The sequence below is a fragment of the Poeciliopsis prolifica genome, unplaced genomic scaffold, assembly GCF_027474105.1.
Source record: "Poeciliopsis prolifica strain line A6 unplaced genomic scaffold, Auburn_PproV2 SCAFFOLD001, whole genome shotgun sequence".
In the NCBI taxonomy this organism is placed as follows: Eukaryota; Metazoa; Chordata; class Actinopteri; order Cyprinodontiformes; family Poeciliidae; genus Poeciliopsis; species Poeciliopsis prolifica.
In genome coordinates, this window is record NW_026562376.1 from 23,099,232 (window position 1) to 23,115,926 (window position 16,695).

The window sequence follows — 16,695 nt, forward strand, 5'->3', positions numbered from 1 at the left end:
AAGAGAGCTCTTAGGAGTTCTGCTGGACTTTTGTGGGGGGAAAAAGGAAATGAGAAGCGATTTTTGTAACGATATAAGTCGCTCTCCGGTATGCATGCAGGAAAGCAAACTTCCTGTTTGCTGGCTCCAACATACTGTCAGCATTTCAACACTTCACTAAGCTGATTTAAATCCTAACATTTTTGGTGTTGCGTTACTTGGCTGAAGCAGGATGCATTCAGATGGAGTTCAGCCTTCGCAGAGCGGAGTTATGTGCTAACAGCATCCTAGCAAACATACATTACTTTTTTCAAAAGCCACAGTAGATTATTATTTAAAAAAAAATATTTTTTAACATATTTGTTAAAACTATCATCACATTGTGAAGGTATGAGACAGATAATCTGTGTGCACACTGGGATGATTGACAGCGCTAAGACCCTCCCCCTGCCTCTGGTTGGTTGTTTCTAACTAACACTATAGATGGGGGAGGAGCTCGATTTTATTTTTTTTTTCAGATTCTGTTTCATCCCAGATTGTCAAAACATAGACAGTTTTAATAAATACGTAAAAAATAAATAAATAAATAAATATTTTAATAAACGTTACACACTGCAGCTTTAAATCTGTGCCAAAAGACACTGGTGTCGGTGACAACACGGTCTCTTATTCCCGCTGCTTTCTGCTCGTCACAACCGTTGTCAGAGCGACGCTGAGACGATCGGCGCTCCTGCAGAGCCCAGAGCCAAGCGTGTACGACATAATTACCCGAACCGTTGAGCTGGCGTTAGCCGTCTCTCTTCCGGTTCCTATGGAGACGGAGAAGGACCCAGTTTGCATTCGCAGAGACGCATTCCCCCGGAGCCTGCGTGTGTTGCCCTCCGGGGACTCAGACCTCACCACGCAGCAGTTAGTTGGTGCTGAGAACCACAAATGCTCCTCGCATCGACTGAAGGCATCGGCGGGTGAAGCTGCTGCAGGAAGTGAATGCTGGCGGTTATTTCTGACTGAATGATAAGAGGGGCTGACGTGGAAATTCCACATAATAATTATTACACAGTTTTCATGTTTTGCATTTCAACTCTCTGCAAAAAGCAATTTTTACTTTAAAAAGACCCACCTGTAATATTTTTAATGAGATCAGGACTGTTGCATAATCAAAAATCGCAACATGCTTTATGCTTCATCCATTTCCAAACAGCTGTTGTTGAGTGTTTGGTATCTTTTCATTTGAGGCTTGGTTGAGCCTTTAAGGCTGGAACATTCTTCTACCACAAGCCCTGGTCGGTAGTTATCACTGAAAGTATAAATACACATCATAGTCCAGTCCTGGGATGCCTGATGTGTCAGTTATTACAGCTGGAAACCGGCGATCTGAAATCTGGGTGTAGTGATGAACTTTGACCTGAACCCTCAGAGACACATAAACACGGTAACAAAATCAGCCCTCCAGCTCCTGAAGAATGTTTCTAAGACAAGACCAACACTTTAGTCGTATTGATTGCCAACCTGTTCAGATTTGCTTTTGATTACTATTAAGTGAAACATTGATCGAACGTTGATATTTAATGTTGTTTGATTAAATGTAAACTTTGTTGCTTATTTCACAGTTGGTTACTGTGTGACGTTTTTATCATGTAAAGCATTTTGACCTGCCTTGTTGATGAAATGTTCTACATACATGAACTTTTTTCACTTCATTATCAGCTCCATAAGTCAAACCGGGTCGATATTGATAATCGATGATTACTTCCGACTTGTTATTGTTTGTAGTTGTGTTTGACTTGTGGGATTCCTGTGGCCGTGTTACAGTAGTAATGATGCAACGCAGGATTGTTCAGTGTTTACTGTCAGCTGTGTTGTTTTTTGTTTTTTTTACAGTTTGAACTTATAGAGAAATGTGTAACGTCAGTAATATCAGCATTGAGTGTTGACCATCACAATAATATTAATTAACTAAAATTTTTATATTGGTGCATTTCTCGCACTTACATTTTGTTATTTAGGCTTAGATGATCTCGGCCAATGGCGATCTCTGACGGCTGTCATTAAAAACGACGAGGTCCTCCAACACATTTCCCCGTTCCTCCTGCTACTTTAAAAGCTATACTGACACCCTGGTCTGCTTCTCTCCTCTAGATCATTAATGTTTTGGTAAAGCGCCCTCTAATGTAAACGCAGTAAGCCTTTCGTAGTTTACAGGCGTATCTGTTCCATCCTGCCGTGACTCGGTGAGCCAGTGTCAGCATGACGGCCAGTTTTAAGCTAAGTTGTGGTTAAATTAAGCAATAAATCCTGGGCGCTCTCTCAGCTGGAAGGTGCAGAGCGGGATTCTTTTTTCCCCTCTCTCTCTCTTTTTTTTTACATCCAGCACCGCTCATTAGGCCCTGACGTTAAGTACCCGTGCTTACCGCATGAAGCATTCCTCCTGTGCAGTTGTGTCACCTAATGGCATGTTGAGAAAAGCATTTTCAGCCGGCGAGTGAAAACCCACACGCAGGATCTTGAACAGACCGGATCTGTGGAAAGCTGAAACCAAACCGGGGGCCGATTTTAGTCGCTGATTAGGTTTTGATGCAACGATACCGGACTGGGTTTGCGTCACACTCTGCATCCAGGAGACAGAAGGTTTCCTCTTTGCTTTTGGATCGGCGTTAAATGTCTGTGGAGGACGAGTGTAGATGTGAGCTGTAGAAGAAAAGCGAAGTGCAATCCACGCCGGTCGATGACCACAATCATCTTCACCAGGTCAAATGTTGCAGTGCTGTTTTATGATCCTGTCCCACAGCTTCATCTGTGGGACAGAAGTTCCCTCATTGCCGGACGAGAAGTTCCCAACTTGTAATAACTGACACATCAGGCATCCCAGAACTGGACTATGATGTGTATTTATACTTTCAGTGATAACTACCTACCAGGGCTTGTAGTAGAAGAATGTTCCAGCTTTAAAGGCTTAACCAAGCCTCAAATGTGCTAGTTAGAATTGACGAAATGTGTTGCATGATTCAAAATGGAGTGGAAATATTGTGATAAAATGAAACCACGGAGTTTTGACTTGTGCTTTTAAACCAACTAACTGCATAGTTGAGGGTTTACAGATGTTCAAGTTGCTCTGTGTGTCCAAATGAGCGATCAAGTCGAACGAGAGCTTGAGCTCAGTTTTTGTTAGAGATGCTCCGATCCAATATTAATATCTGTATCGTTGCCAATATTGATAATTCTCAGGAAGATCAAAGTGCCTGATCCCTAAGGTAAGATCTATTCAGTCTAATTCTATGCTTTGTGCTCTTAACCTCAGGCTCATTTGTTTTACGTTACATTTAAAATAAGTTACTGCATTTTCTGGACCATTTGAAAGAAGGTTTGCTGCAGATTATTTGCACGTTTGACCAACGCAGTCAATCTTTTGTTTTAGTCTGTTTTCGTTTTTATACATCTATCTGGACCGACTGAACAAATTGAAGTTGTTTTTACATGTTTGAATAAAACTTGTGAAGCCACTGGTGTATTTAGGTGTGCAGTGCTAGTGCAGAGTTAGCAAATTCATTCATTCAGTACATTTATGTCTGTTTTTTTTTTTTTTTTTTTTTTTTTAAAGAAGCATTTAAGTTGATTCAGCTCTGTTTCTCTGTGTCGTCGGCCGATACTCAACCTCCGATATCTGTATCGGGATCAGAAGTGGTGCGTCCCTAGTTCCCGCCCCTCTCTTAGCCCAGTGGGTTTGTTTGCCATATTTCTCTCTCTCCAGAAATGTCAGACGCGTCCATAAGCACCTGCTATGCTGAGCATTTCCAAATCTGACTTCATACCTAGAGGTCAGGCTTGGCTAACACCCTCTCCCCCCCTCCACTGCACATTCCTGCTCCATTTTTCCCAGCGTGCCCTGAAGCCCAGCTGCACCTGCTAGCAGGGAACATGATGTGATGTCATCTCGCTGCATGCCACTGTGTAAGAAGGGAGGGGAAAGCAAATATCCATGGCACCACAAGGACGACCCTCCTGGGAAATTCACAAGTTTATTCTGAAAAGTCTGATCATTCCTGCGGCTCCGGTAGTTGTGCTGCGAACTGCTTTTGCCAGTTATCCGTTATGATTTAGCAGCAGCCTGTATTAATAGATAAAGTTGAGATTTGATTGCTCTCTGCGTGATATTTGCCTTGGAAGTCATCGCTCCGGTCTTGGAATAACGTCCATTCGTTTTCCAGTAACGAGTTGGAAAAGTTTTTTGGGCATTTCCTAAGTGTTGCGTACAATTAAACTGATGCATATTAAAAAATACAAAACATCTATCTAGAGATCGTGTTATTCACACTGGCTACATTATGCAGTGCCGTGTTACTGAATTAATTTGGTAAAAGGCAACAGAAGTGCAATTAGATGGTTTATTTTTGCAGCTTTTATTAGACTTCACCCACATGGCCGCCATTTTGGATTTGAGGTGGATTTGTGGGTACAACTCTGACCTCAGGGAGAAACCAGCTGGACTTTTTTCCCTCTTGTTCGAATATTCTTACTTCAGCGTACAAATGTGCTTTTAATGAATATGTTTGTTTTTCGTCCTTTTGGCATAAAACTGGTCACTGTTTGAGAAAGTTTAAATGTAAATATAGAAAAAGTAAAACGACACCAAGCAGCTCTTTGTCGGTGTGTGCCCATAGCGGCCCATTTTTATATCATCTGAATAGTTTTGAGTTAAACTGTTAAGGGTTTTCATGACCTGCAGAGAATTTTGGTTTTCTTTAAGGTCTGACCTCCTTTTGTGCTACTTTTATTGGCTGTAATTCCTCTGATTTATTTGCTGAACAAACAGAAGTCCAACATGCTCTTATTTTTAGCACCAATGTGTCATCGCAAGAACTAAACTTAGCGAGGAATTTAATGCCCCGGAGGAATCCTCAGTAATTGGCTCTTTCTTTATTTGTACACCACTTAACTCTGCCTGCAGGGCAGACGAACACCGAGCAGCGGAAAGTATCGACCCGGCCGATTAACATGGGTCAGCTCAGAGTAAACTGTCACAGAGCAGCTCAACACATTTCTGAGACACAAAAAAAATCTCCCGTCTTTGATCAGACATAATCCCTTAAAAACATTTTTTCTGTGTAATCCTGCATCATTTTCAGCTCAACCCCAGAAAGGAGAAACTCACTGGTTCCCTTGTTGCGATTAACTTTTTTCTTTTCTTGCGCCGTACGTGATGAATGGTTTTCTCAACACGGATTTCTCTCATAAACGCCGGCAATTAAGCTGTCAGAGGTGCAGCTTTGTGTGTCTGTCTGATCCGTATCAATGGTGTAACATTGCAGCTGGCTGCAGTCGTGCTAAAGTTGTTAAATGAGGCGGCAAATGTGGTTTGCATCACTATGCAGAACTGCGGTATTAAGTTTGCTGTACATGTGAAGCTCTTTGCTGCTCGAACTTAAAGGCAAAGTTGCTCTTTCGCTCTATTTGCTACAAGCAAATGTGTTGCTAACTTGGTTTTTGACCAAAGTTAGGTTGCAGCTGTAAAATCTGGTCTTGAATGTTAATGTTGATTTTGCTGAAACTCATAAATACATTTGGAAAACAGAAGTATAATAAGCCTGTGTATAAATATCAATATCAGAGTGTAAATAAACAGCAAGAGATGGTGTGATTTTCACTTTGACACCTGTTTTGTGGGGGGAGAAAAAGTGCCTCGGGTGACTGGAAATGGTATTTCTGTGTGGACAAGAGCCACAAACCACTAATAACGTTACTGTTTCACAAAAATATCTTTAAAATTGTGCCGACAGGCCTTAATTTGACAAACACGCCTCATTGGAATTAATCAATACTTAAACATGACTGTACAGCTCTTATTATTATTCTCTCTATGGAGCAACTATCTAAAATAAGCTAATCTAATATTAGCTTGTTTACTAGTTTGCAGTTAGCGGCTAAACAGACATTGCCTGAACTTGCAGGCCATGAATGTGCGATTAAACGCAGCAAGAAAACAAGAATTGCGAATAACAAAGTGACGCAATAAAGACGTTCTGTAGCAGTTGTAGTTGTAACGTCGAACAAGTAATCCGCCATTACTGCTATGTGTGTTTGGGCTGTAGGGCAAGCTAAAGAAACTTTCTAGTTTCAGCAAAAAAGTTCTTACGTTTGCCTTAATCTGACAAACAAGAATGAATAATTAATTGAATATGACTGAATAACTTTCAACATTCTTCTCTTGCGACTCTCTAGTATTAGCTGGTTATTTGCTCAGGTAGCTAGCTAGTGGTTAGCTGCTAAACAGACATTGGCTTAGCTTGTAGACTGTGAAGATGTGAAACATCTAACCTTAGTAAGAATGGAGGGGATCAGTGGCATAGTTTACACACCATTCAGCCCATGTCCACATACAGTGTAAAGAAAAGTCTCATAAAACGCCGCACATTTGCTCTGAGGTCCATGTTACATGCTTAAGGCAGCTAGCCAAGCAGATGTTTGGACGCGTAGTAGTTTCTCAAAATATCATAACGATTTATGAGGGCAGGGATGCACAGCAGCTGGATGAGACCGAAATGACTATGAAACGGGGTGAAGCAGAGGAAGGATAAACCAGGTGATGCATATTAATATTTAAGCCAAACAAAGCCAACCTGCTAACGCTAATAAAATGGGATGTTTTCTGTCCTGTAAGCTCTAACTCAGTAAAACCTTTAGCACCTCTCGCTTCCTGAGGAGGATGACCTGGGGTTTCTGCAGCTGTGGAGGAAACGGCGGGCTAACGTAATGTGACAGCGTGGAAAGAGCCTACAAGGCGACACCAGCGCAAAAGCTGCACACATTAGCATTACATCGTGTGAGGTTCTTATGCAAATATTAGGACACGGGCGCATTTTCACGACACGTTTATGCCTTTAGGTGCAATGTATTTGCATCATTAAAACACCTGCATCTTTAATGTGTTGATTGGAACTTGTTTTTAACACCTATAAGTATTTCTTTGTGGATTCTATCACACCACAAATGTCGGACTTACATTAGTTTTAGTTTGTGGCATAAAACCATGTTTTAAACATAAAAGAAAAAACCTATGAAGTCTTTCAAGGGTTAGAAATGTTTGGAAAAAGAAATGTCATCCACCCCTCGGGCCTTTTTTGTTCCTGGTAGTTTTCTTGAGGCATGGGAGCAGGCATAAATCAGGCTTCTCATGTACAATATCTATCTCAGCAGTTTCTTTGGAAGACGTTTCCTCATTGCATGCAGGTTTTTACGTGTCACATCAGCTCGACAAGCCACTTTTAAATGGGAGTCATCTGTACATCTGTGCCGCGCGGCAGGTTTGACGCTGATTAATTTTCAATGAACACATCTGGGTTATAACAAGAGGCTACACATTACTTTGGTGTATCGCAGTTCTGTTTTTTTTTATGTCCCAAATAAGCCAAAACAACGCCATACTGCTGCTGCACCACTTGATATATAAAAAAAGGCATTATGAAGGGCGTTAGTTCTGCCAAGATTTCTAGTTTTCTCATCTTTTTTCACGAGATTCATTTCCTTTGCAGTTGCTGATTTATGATTCTGATTTATTTTCAGCAAACGCAAGATGACCGGGTCATCATTGCGTTTATTATAAACCTTAAAAGCTAACTCCAAAAGCAGGAAGCAGGACTACAACTCAGGGCATTCTGGGAAAATACAACCAAAACAAACCTCAGAGAAAGTCTATCACTGGCATTAAATTGCTCATGGTGTTTGTTTTTGCCACAATCATAAAATAAATCCTTTTACGGCTAAAATCTGATGCCACTCCACTTTTGTTTACATTTTGTGAAGAAGGAAGTTACATTAGGTTTTTGTGACATTTTCTTTAGTAGTTTCTGGTGCAGTGCCTCCACAGGTGAGGAGGGGAACAGGTTTTTCAAAAAGTTTTTTATTTGATGTACCATCCATCCATTTTCTGGTCACCCTTGTCCTTAGTGGGGTCAGGAGGTGCTGGTGCCTATCTCCAGCTGCGTTCCGTACGGGAGGGGGGGTCACTCTGGACAGGTCACCATTTTGTCACAGGGTAACACAGAAAAAGACAGGACAAACAACCACACACTCACACTTAGGGAAAATTTAGAGAGACCAATTTACCTTACAGTCATGTTTTTAGACTGTGGGAGGAAGCCGGAGTACCCGGAGAGAACCCACTGGGAGAACATGCAAACTCCATGCAGAAAGACCCCAGGCTGGGAATCGAACCCAGGACCTTCTTGCTGCAAGGCAACAGTGCTACCAACTGCGCCACTGTTTTTCATTCCCAATCAAACAGAGTCTATCAGACTAATGTCTGAAAAAACCTTAAATTTTCCTCCTTAAATTCTTGTGAAGACATGACTGTTTGTCTCAGGTGTTCACTCTGTGATGCCCACTGGAGACAAGAATACGCAGCTGTTGGTGATGATGCTTCAGACGGACCTTCTATTTTTGTAATAGCCCTTGAATTAACTTTGGAAACATGGAGTTTCAGGACAGGAGAACGCGTCAATGTCCCGACCTCCAAACTCCTGAATGCTCCCGGGATGCTCCTCAACCCTCACACCCTGAGCCGACACACACAGTGTGTGTTTTCCATTGACCATGAAGCGCAGCTCCACTCTAAATCATCCAGGCTCAGCCACCGTCCTCATTAATCTCCTTCCCACTTGCAGAGAATGAACAAAAACCAACTCCTGCAGCAGCGCACGTGCACGATGGGCCACGTTTCTTTAAGATCCGTGTTTATACCTAGGAGTTCACACACAGAGCTGGTGGGGGTTTGATGGATTCGGGAAATGGATTTTCCTCGTGAAACTCAAATATTTAGCCACAGAGGGGCTCCTGCATCCAGAGGTGATTGAGTTTGGCTTTTCTTTTTGGATGGTCGACTCAGTAGCTCCGCCTTTTTTTGATCGCGTGTTTGTCAATCTCAGGTCAGCTTGACCGCAGACAATGTCATTTTTTCACAAAATTTGTGAAATGATTGGGGGTTTTTTTGTTATAAAGGCGATTCTAACATCAGATATCAATATCGGCCCAGATTTTTACATCAGTGCTTCCCCTCTTGAAACCGTAGAAACAACCTCTTATTTCTGGGTTATGTCTCCTGATGGAGACGTGCTGTAAGTCATAATTATAAAAAATTATTATAATAATAAGAATTCTTTATATTGCACTTTTTTATAACAGCTGTTATAAAGTTCTTCACATAAAAACAAATTAAACAATATTATAAATGACACAAGAAAAACAAAAAGTATACCAAATCAATAAAAATACACAATGTAAAAAATAATTAAGCAGTAAGAAAAATCAAAACAAAAAAATAACTTGATTAGAAACAGGACATGCGTGGTCCTCACAGTTTTCTCGGCTTCTGTCACCTGTTTTGTCGACCAGGTTCTGCTGGTGTTCTCAGGGTTTTATTATTATTTTTTCTTGGCAATGAATCAGATCAAAGCTGGATTCAGCGGCAGGTTTTCCTTTCATTAACCGAGTTGTTGCAGTCTCTGTGTGTCTGCTGCTTGTTATTTAGGCAGAAGGTGAAGTTTATATCCTCTTTGATGCCAAAACGCTTGTACACCATGTTCCAAATGATCATGCAAGTGATATTTTCTCAGGTTTTCTTAAATGGTCAATGCAAATGATGGTCAGCATAATTTTCAAGTCATGAACTATTACAGTATAAATCACATTTTACTGAACAAAGCTCCCCATGAGAACAGTATTTATTTAAAAAATAAAAAAACTCAAAATGCACTGTTCCAAATTATTATGCAGAGCAGATTTTCTAAACATTTTATGGATTATAAAGAACTGCAAACGGTCATTCTTTGATGTGCAGCATCAAGTACTAAAATCGAAAGCTATTTGTGTCAAAAACATCTTAACAGACAGTTACATGTTAACATAGGAGCCCTACTTTAATATCACCTGCACAATTCTTGCATCCGTTGAACTTGTGAGTTTGTGGAAAGTTTCTGCTTGAATTTCTTTGCAGGATGTCAGAAAACCTTCCCAGACCTGCTGTGTTGATATGAACTGGATCCCAGACTCAGATCTTCTGCTTGAGGAAACTCCAAAGGTTCTCGATAGGGTCAGAGGTCAGAGGAGGATTGTGACCTCACCATGAGTTTCTCCCCTTTTATGCCCATAGCAGCCAATCACACAGTGTCATGCATAAAGATGATTTTGCTACTGAAGATCCGGCTCTTCGTTTTGAACCATGAAAGAAAGTGATCAGTCAGAAAGTCCATCTTCTTTGCTGAGGTCATTTTCATACCTCTGAAGGGGTCAACCAGTGATTCTCTCCCCATGATTTCAGCCCAAAGCATGACTCCACCACCTCTTTGCTGACGTCATAGCCGTGTTGGGATGTTTTGACCGTCCACCACCAACCCACTGCTGCGTCCATCTGGACCCTCCAGGGTTGCACAGCAGTCATCAGTGAACAAGTCTGTTTGAAAATGAATCTTCATGTACTGCTGGGCCCAATGCGACCGTTTCTGCTTGTGAGCTCTGGTTAGCGGCCCAATAGTCGGTTCATGCACTTCACCCCTCTGGAGGATCCTCCACCTTCAGGTTCCAGAAGCACCAGCAGCTTCTAATTGTTTGCTGCTTTGTAAGGGCATTTTAACAGCTGCTCTCCTAATCCCATGGATTTGTCTAACAGAAACCTTCCCATTAGCCTTTGTCTGTCCAAACCCATCCTTGTTCAGAATCATCCATAAATCTCTTCACAGTACGATGATGATGCTTCAGTTTTCATTAAATATCAAATGTTTTCATATCTTGTCATACGGCATTACACTATCTGATGATTTTCATCAGCAGAGATTCTTTCTATTTCCCATATTGCTTGAAACCTGTGGCCTGCTTAATAATGTGGAACATCCTTCTGAAGTAGATTTCCTTTAATTGAGCTAAACTAATCAACCCAGGTCTCTGAAATCAATTACAGTGATTCAAAGAGCCTTGACACACAATACTATCTATAAATGTAATAGCACAACAAAATATTTTATCTTTATGACACTTAAATCCAATGTTCATAATAATTTGGAACACTGTGTATTCCTATTAAAGTTGGACCTGATCTGGTTCTCTTAACTTTTTTTTTTTATTCCTCCCCCTGTTCTTTTTCTTTTGACTTTTTTCTCTTTATATTTTCCGTTTGTCTATTAAATCCTTCCTTCTGCTGTTTGGTTCAAAGCTTTTATACCCAACAGATACTTTTTTCCCCTCGCCTCGTTTCTCTTTCCTCTTGTCGTCTCTCACCCCAGCGGGCCCCATCGCGCTCATAACGAGAACACAAATGAGTCCTCCAGAGGCCCCTAATGATGGGCTCTCTCTGTTGGTCTGCGTCGCAGCAGAAATGCCCACCAGGAGGAACGCCTGTGTCTGTTTTCAGCTGCGCTCCGTTTGCCTTCACAGGAATTTGGCAGCTCAGAGAGTGTGTGTGCATGTGTGTGTGGGGCGTGGGGGGAGGGAGTGTCCAGACCCTTTCCTGCGCCTCCTGACCTCTGATAGAGTATAATGATTGGTATCCTTTCCCTCTTTTCTCAAATAAATATTCACTGTTCCTGACGTCTGAATATTACGGTTTAAAGATAATTTCTCTGGTTTCTTGTGTTGGTTGAATGAAGACAGAAACGTGCTGGGATTCTTTACCTGTGTCATCTGAAGCACATTAAGAAAAAATTACAAATGATTTATTTCCTCCGCAGGCTTTTGGGAACGCCAAGACGGCACACAACAACAACTCCAGCCGCTTCGGGAAGTTCATCCAGGTCAACTACCAGGAGAGCGGCACCGTCAGAGGGTAAGAGTGGAAGGAAAACTCAAAAACTTCCATGTATTTTATTGGGATTTTTGTGATCGACCAACATAAAGGAGTGGACAATTTTATTAAAATTAAAACTAAAAAGCATGCTTCAAGATTGTTTTCAAAAGGCGAAGCGATGCCATTTTTTTAAAACTGATTTTATTGGTGTGTCTTTGTGCAAAGACAGTAGAAGAAGCCAAAGGCTAACAAGCACCAAAATTCACTGACGTGTAAAATCACATGGAAAAAATCTGCAGTGTGTGCAGAAATCTGTTCTTATATCTTCCGCGTGATTTCTAATCATATAAGTAGCAGCTTTATCCAGACTCTGATAATCGTATCTGTTTTTTGTTTTTTTCAGCGCTTATGTGGAGAAATATCTGCTGGAGAAATCCCGCCTGGTGTACCAGGAGCACAACGAGAGGTGAGCGAATTCAACGCCCCTCATCTTTTTCACCCACTTTACAGGGCGTAGACTAAAACTGGCACATTTTTTAAATGAACAGGCGCCAAGTTGTGCATGTGCACAAAATCAAATCAGAAACTGATTTTCTCTTATAATTGTTTGGATCTGTTTTACAAATCTGCGTCTCTGTAGTTTCTGGGCTTGTAATGCCCATCTGGCGCCAGTAGGTGGTGATTGACGACATTAATCGCATTCATATTCAACAGAAGAAGATTACGAATTACTTATTGCAAACAAATGGGAAACAAATTGGATCGTTTTTCCTCCAGGTGACACGATGACATAACCTCCGCGTCACCCGTTCCCCTCAGCCGTTACAATGAAAGTAAGTCGTCCTCTGGGGCGTCTCGCTACGTGTCCATGTTTCACCACAGGCCAACAAATTCCTCTAAAGTGAAAGGTTTCTGTTTCACCCCGACGACAAGGTCCTGGTAGCCATATTGATAGGGTAGAAATGGGAGACGGGACCTCCCACACAGGTCGGGAGGGGAGCGAGCGACGGGATGATAAACTGCAAACTGTCTTAAATCTTAAGTCTTTGGCACGCTGCCTCTGAGTGACCCCCGCTGTATGGAAAGAAAAAATACTGGGGAGGACATGATCAGGCCGAGGGGTAAGCTGAGTCAGAAACTGGGTCAAGTACATCATCACACTGGAAAATGAAGGTTCTGTCCGTAGTCGGCATATTTTGGAGGTTTTCCCCTCTGGAGTATTATTAATAAAGTCAGGATGAACTGGCTGCAGAGAATGAGTGTTTCCCTAGCAGTATTTATTTATTTTTTTTGCCACACTTACCAATCTCCACGAAGGAACAGCTTCAACAATTACAGATATGAACGTCACTTGTATTTTATTATCCCACTGCTGTTAGCAAGATCTTTCCAAAATCCCCCGGAGAGAACCAGAGCATCTCGTCTGTCATTTTATACCTAAAGAATCTGGAACTTGTTAGTATTTATAAAGCCTATCGCAGCGCCATTTTTGTGAGCATGTTAATTCTCCGATACTCTAGGATAAATGTAAAGTCCTGGACCTGTAGCTAAAAGCAACAATTTCTTGTGTTGAATTTTCCACTAGAATTTGAAAACTGTTTTCATAAATAAATGTGTCAGAAATAAAGGTGCTCCGGCGTGGCCGATAGCAACAAATCCCATTATTTCTTCCATGGAGCTATAAACACAAGACACTTCTGTGCAAAAACAAAACGACTCAATAAAAAACAGAGCTGTGTCTGTGGATCATGGAAAGAGAGCAGTCGGTGTTGCACAGCTCTGCGCTGAAGCAGGATTTGAATATTTGGCATCTAAATCCTGTTATGCTAAGGCTAACTTAGCACAGTTAGCCTTTCTGACAACCCAACTATTGTTGGCATTTCTAACGGGTCGGGTATAAAGGATAAACTTCAAGTCTTCAAGCAAAGACTTGAAGTTCATTTCCAGGTGGAATAAAACTGCTTTTCAGTTCACTGCAAGTCGTCCTGGGTAATCAGAAGTCGCTGCTTCCGACCCGGACGTTCTGCAGCGCCTTGTTAGTCTTGAACTGTGAGGCAGCGATGTCAAAAAGTCTAACTGATGCACATGATGTTTCAAACTGAGCGTTGGTGTATTCCCCTTCGTATTTCTAATTATGCCAAAGATCAACAGCAAGAGATGTCATTTGATGTGTGTGTGCGTGTGTGTGTGTGTGTGTGTGTGTGTGTGTGTGTGTGTGTGTGTGTGTGTGTGTGTGTGTGTGTGTGTGTGTGTGTGCAGGAACTACCATGTGTTTTACTACCTGCTGGCTGGAGCCAGTGAGGAGGAGAGAAAGGCTTTCCACCTGCTCAAACCAGAGGAGTACCACTACCTTAACCAGGTCAGCCTCCAGCAAACTCACACTCATCCACAAAGATGCACAAACACACGCAAACAAACAAACAAAAAAAATCACCAGATTTCCATATTAATGGATCTTGATTTGCACAAATGATGAAAATGAAACAGACGGTCTCTCTGCTGGCTCCTGTTTACTCATTTATCAAAACTGGAGCATGTCTCATCGCTCACGAGTCCTGGTTCCAGGCGTCTGTTTGTGTCTTCATATTTCTGTGTGTGTGTGTGTGTGTGTGTGTGTGTGTGTGTGTGTGTGTGTGTGTGTGTGTGTGTGTGTATACATATGCCAGAAGCCTACATAATGTGTGCATCTTTTTTTGCAGTACATCTGTGTGTGTGTGCTGGCAGCTCCCTTTTCCTTACAGTGCAGCGATTCACCGAGGCGGCAACAGAGGAATAAAACCTTTTTTTTTCCATCTTTCGTCCCCCTGCTTCTTTAAAAAAAAATAGAAATCTTTTTGTCCCTCTCGATTCTCCTTTAATCCCTGCAACAAAACAGACACCCCTCTCGTGCCCGACCCCCCCCCCTCGTGCCCACATGCAGCCCTGTTTCCATGGCAACGGCAAACCTGAAAGTCGGCGTGGTGCCGATTCGGTCGTGTGTCGAGTCACCGTGGTTTCACGATTACTCACACCGAGTGCTCTCCCTCCTCACCGCCAGATTAAATGGAGTCAAGTACAAACAATTGATAATAATAATCAGGTTGTAATGATAAACCCTTGAACATTGTGTTCAAAAATAAAGGCGCAGACTTACTAGTTAACCAGCTGTCGTTCAACATGTAGCTAATTGAGCTTTACCTTAACAATGGGGGAAGGTTGGAAATGATTTCTAATCCAACCGAATCTAATAAGAATCTCCCAAAACGATAGGAATCTCTCCTTCCATTCCACGTGATCCCCTCGGCGCGAGCTCATTCCCGAGTAGAGTTATTTATTTCTGCGATGTTTGAACTCAGCAGGACTGTTTTGTTTTCCTTTTAAAAGTAGGACTGGAGAAGGTCTTGAAGGCGTTTTGCCTCTTCTGACGCTGACCAGAGAACATGTAAATATAGCCAAAGTGACTGCACTGAGGCCTGCCTTTGATTTTTGCAAACTGAGGTCTGATCAGCTGATGTGTTTGCAAAAAGGAGGACAGGAGGGAAAAAAATTGATAAATAAATAAAGACTTTGTCAGCAACAGAAGCAACAGAAAATCCGGAAAAAATGTGATTCAGAGCAGCTTTGTTGGTAATTGATCTGTGTTACTACAAAGCATTGAACTTGAACAAACTGGTAGAGCCACATTTTAATAAAAAAAATGATACAATATCATTTTTATATTGTGAAAATGATAAAAATGACGGAGGTGTCCGTCGCCATCGGTCCTGATGGCTGACGTCTGTCCCTCCCAGACGTCGGGTCACTTCTCCAATTCACGCAAAATTTAAAAACTTTTTCTTCAGGAAAACATCTTTTGCAGGAGTCGTTAGTGTTTCTTTCTCTTTTTCTGTTTTTTTTTGTTTTTGTTTTAACCCACTTTGCCTTGCTTCCAGATGACAAAGAGACCACACAAACTTCACTGGGACAATTTCTATGAGTCTGAGCTGGTCAGTATTGCGCCAACTTGTTTGTGTACGTCTGTGTTTATGGGTGTGTCATGCTTCAGTGGGGTTTTTTGGTGCCAGTCCTGGTCTTGTTGTCTCTCCTGGCTGTCCACACCCCGCCTGCTTTCAGCAAACTGGACCGAAGTTAGACGCAGCCTGGCCTTGGTTCTGTTAAATGTGCTGTCAGATGTTTGAATGGATACCTTGTAATGTCACCGTTTTGGTAGATCTATGGGAACGCAACGAAGCGTCTGCGTCCCTGTTTCTTAGAGATGCACCGATACGAATTTGGGGCCTATTTATGGCATTGTTGTGGTATCAACCGCTCAGGTTTTCTGGTTCTGATTCTACTCAGGAGAACCAGAACCAGACGTGGAGAACCAGCATTCAGTTTTTATGCTCCTCTAATCTGGAGCACGCTTCCAGAAAATTGCAAAATGTCTGAAACACTTAGTTCCTTTAAAGCTGGAACGCCATAAAGTGTCAAACTGTAATTGTTTTTCTTTACTTTGCCACTGCAATGTAATGATTTGCTTTATTTTCCTTCTGATCCTGCAAAGTTTTTAGAAATGCCTCACTGTGGACAATGCGCTTTTCAGAATTTAGCCTCGTCCTGCCTTGACTGATCGGAATGTCTTTTTTGGTTTTTTTGTGCTTTTTTTGTTACTTTAAAAAATATATATTTTCTGTATTTCTGCGCCTTTAATCCCAATTCTCACGGTGCATCTCTGCAGTTACTGAATTAAAGTGTAAATGAAAAGGAATCCCTTCAAACAAAGCTTTTGGATGATTTGCTGCTGGTTGATGATGTTGACGCCAAAGCTGGAAACGGTCATCTTTGTAGGGAAGCTTCAGGATTTCATGATGAATAAAGGATTGCTTGGTGTCCGACACTCAACTGTAACATTAATTAAAAAAATATTTTAAAAAAACACAAATATTGATCTCTGTTGGCCTCTCAGAGCAACAACAGACCTTTTTTAAAGG

The 16,695-nt window shown here is 41.7% G+C and overlaps 1 protein-coding gene across 7 annotated transcripts in view; it reads left to right on the forward strand.

Annotated features, from left to right (window-relative positions):
• The window catches only part of LOC129367124 (unconventional myosin-IXAa-like), a 121,329-nt gene that overhangs the window by 51,696 nt on the left and 52,938 nt on the right, over window positions 1–16,695 (forward strand). For all 7 annotated transcript variants that reach the window (XM_055041406.1, XM_055041432.1, XM_055041414.1 and 4 more), the window contains exons 3-6: window positions 11,691–11,785; window positions 12,150–12,212; window positions 14,006–14,105; window positions 15,658–15,711. In XM_055041406.1, coding sequence (XP_054897381.1) covers window positions 11,691–11,785; window positions 12,150–12,212; window positions 14,006–14,105; window positions 15,658–15,711 — 312 coding nt within the window. The remainder of the gene's footprint in view (window positions 1–11,690; window positions 11,786–12,149; window positions 12,213–14,005; window positions 14,106–15,657; window positions 15,712–16,695) is intronic.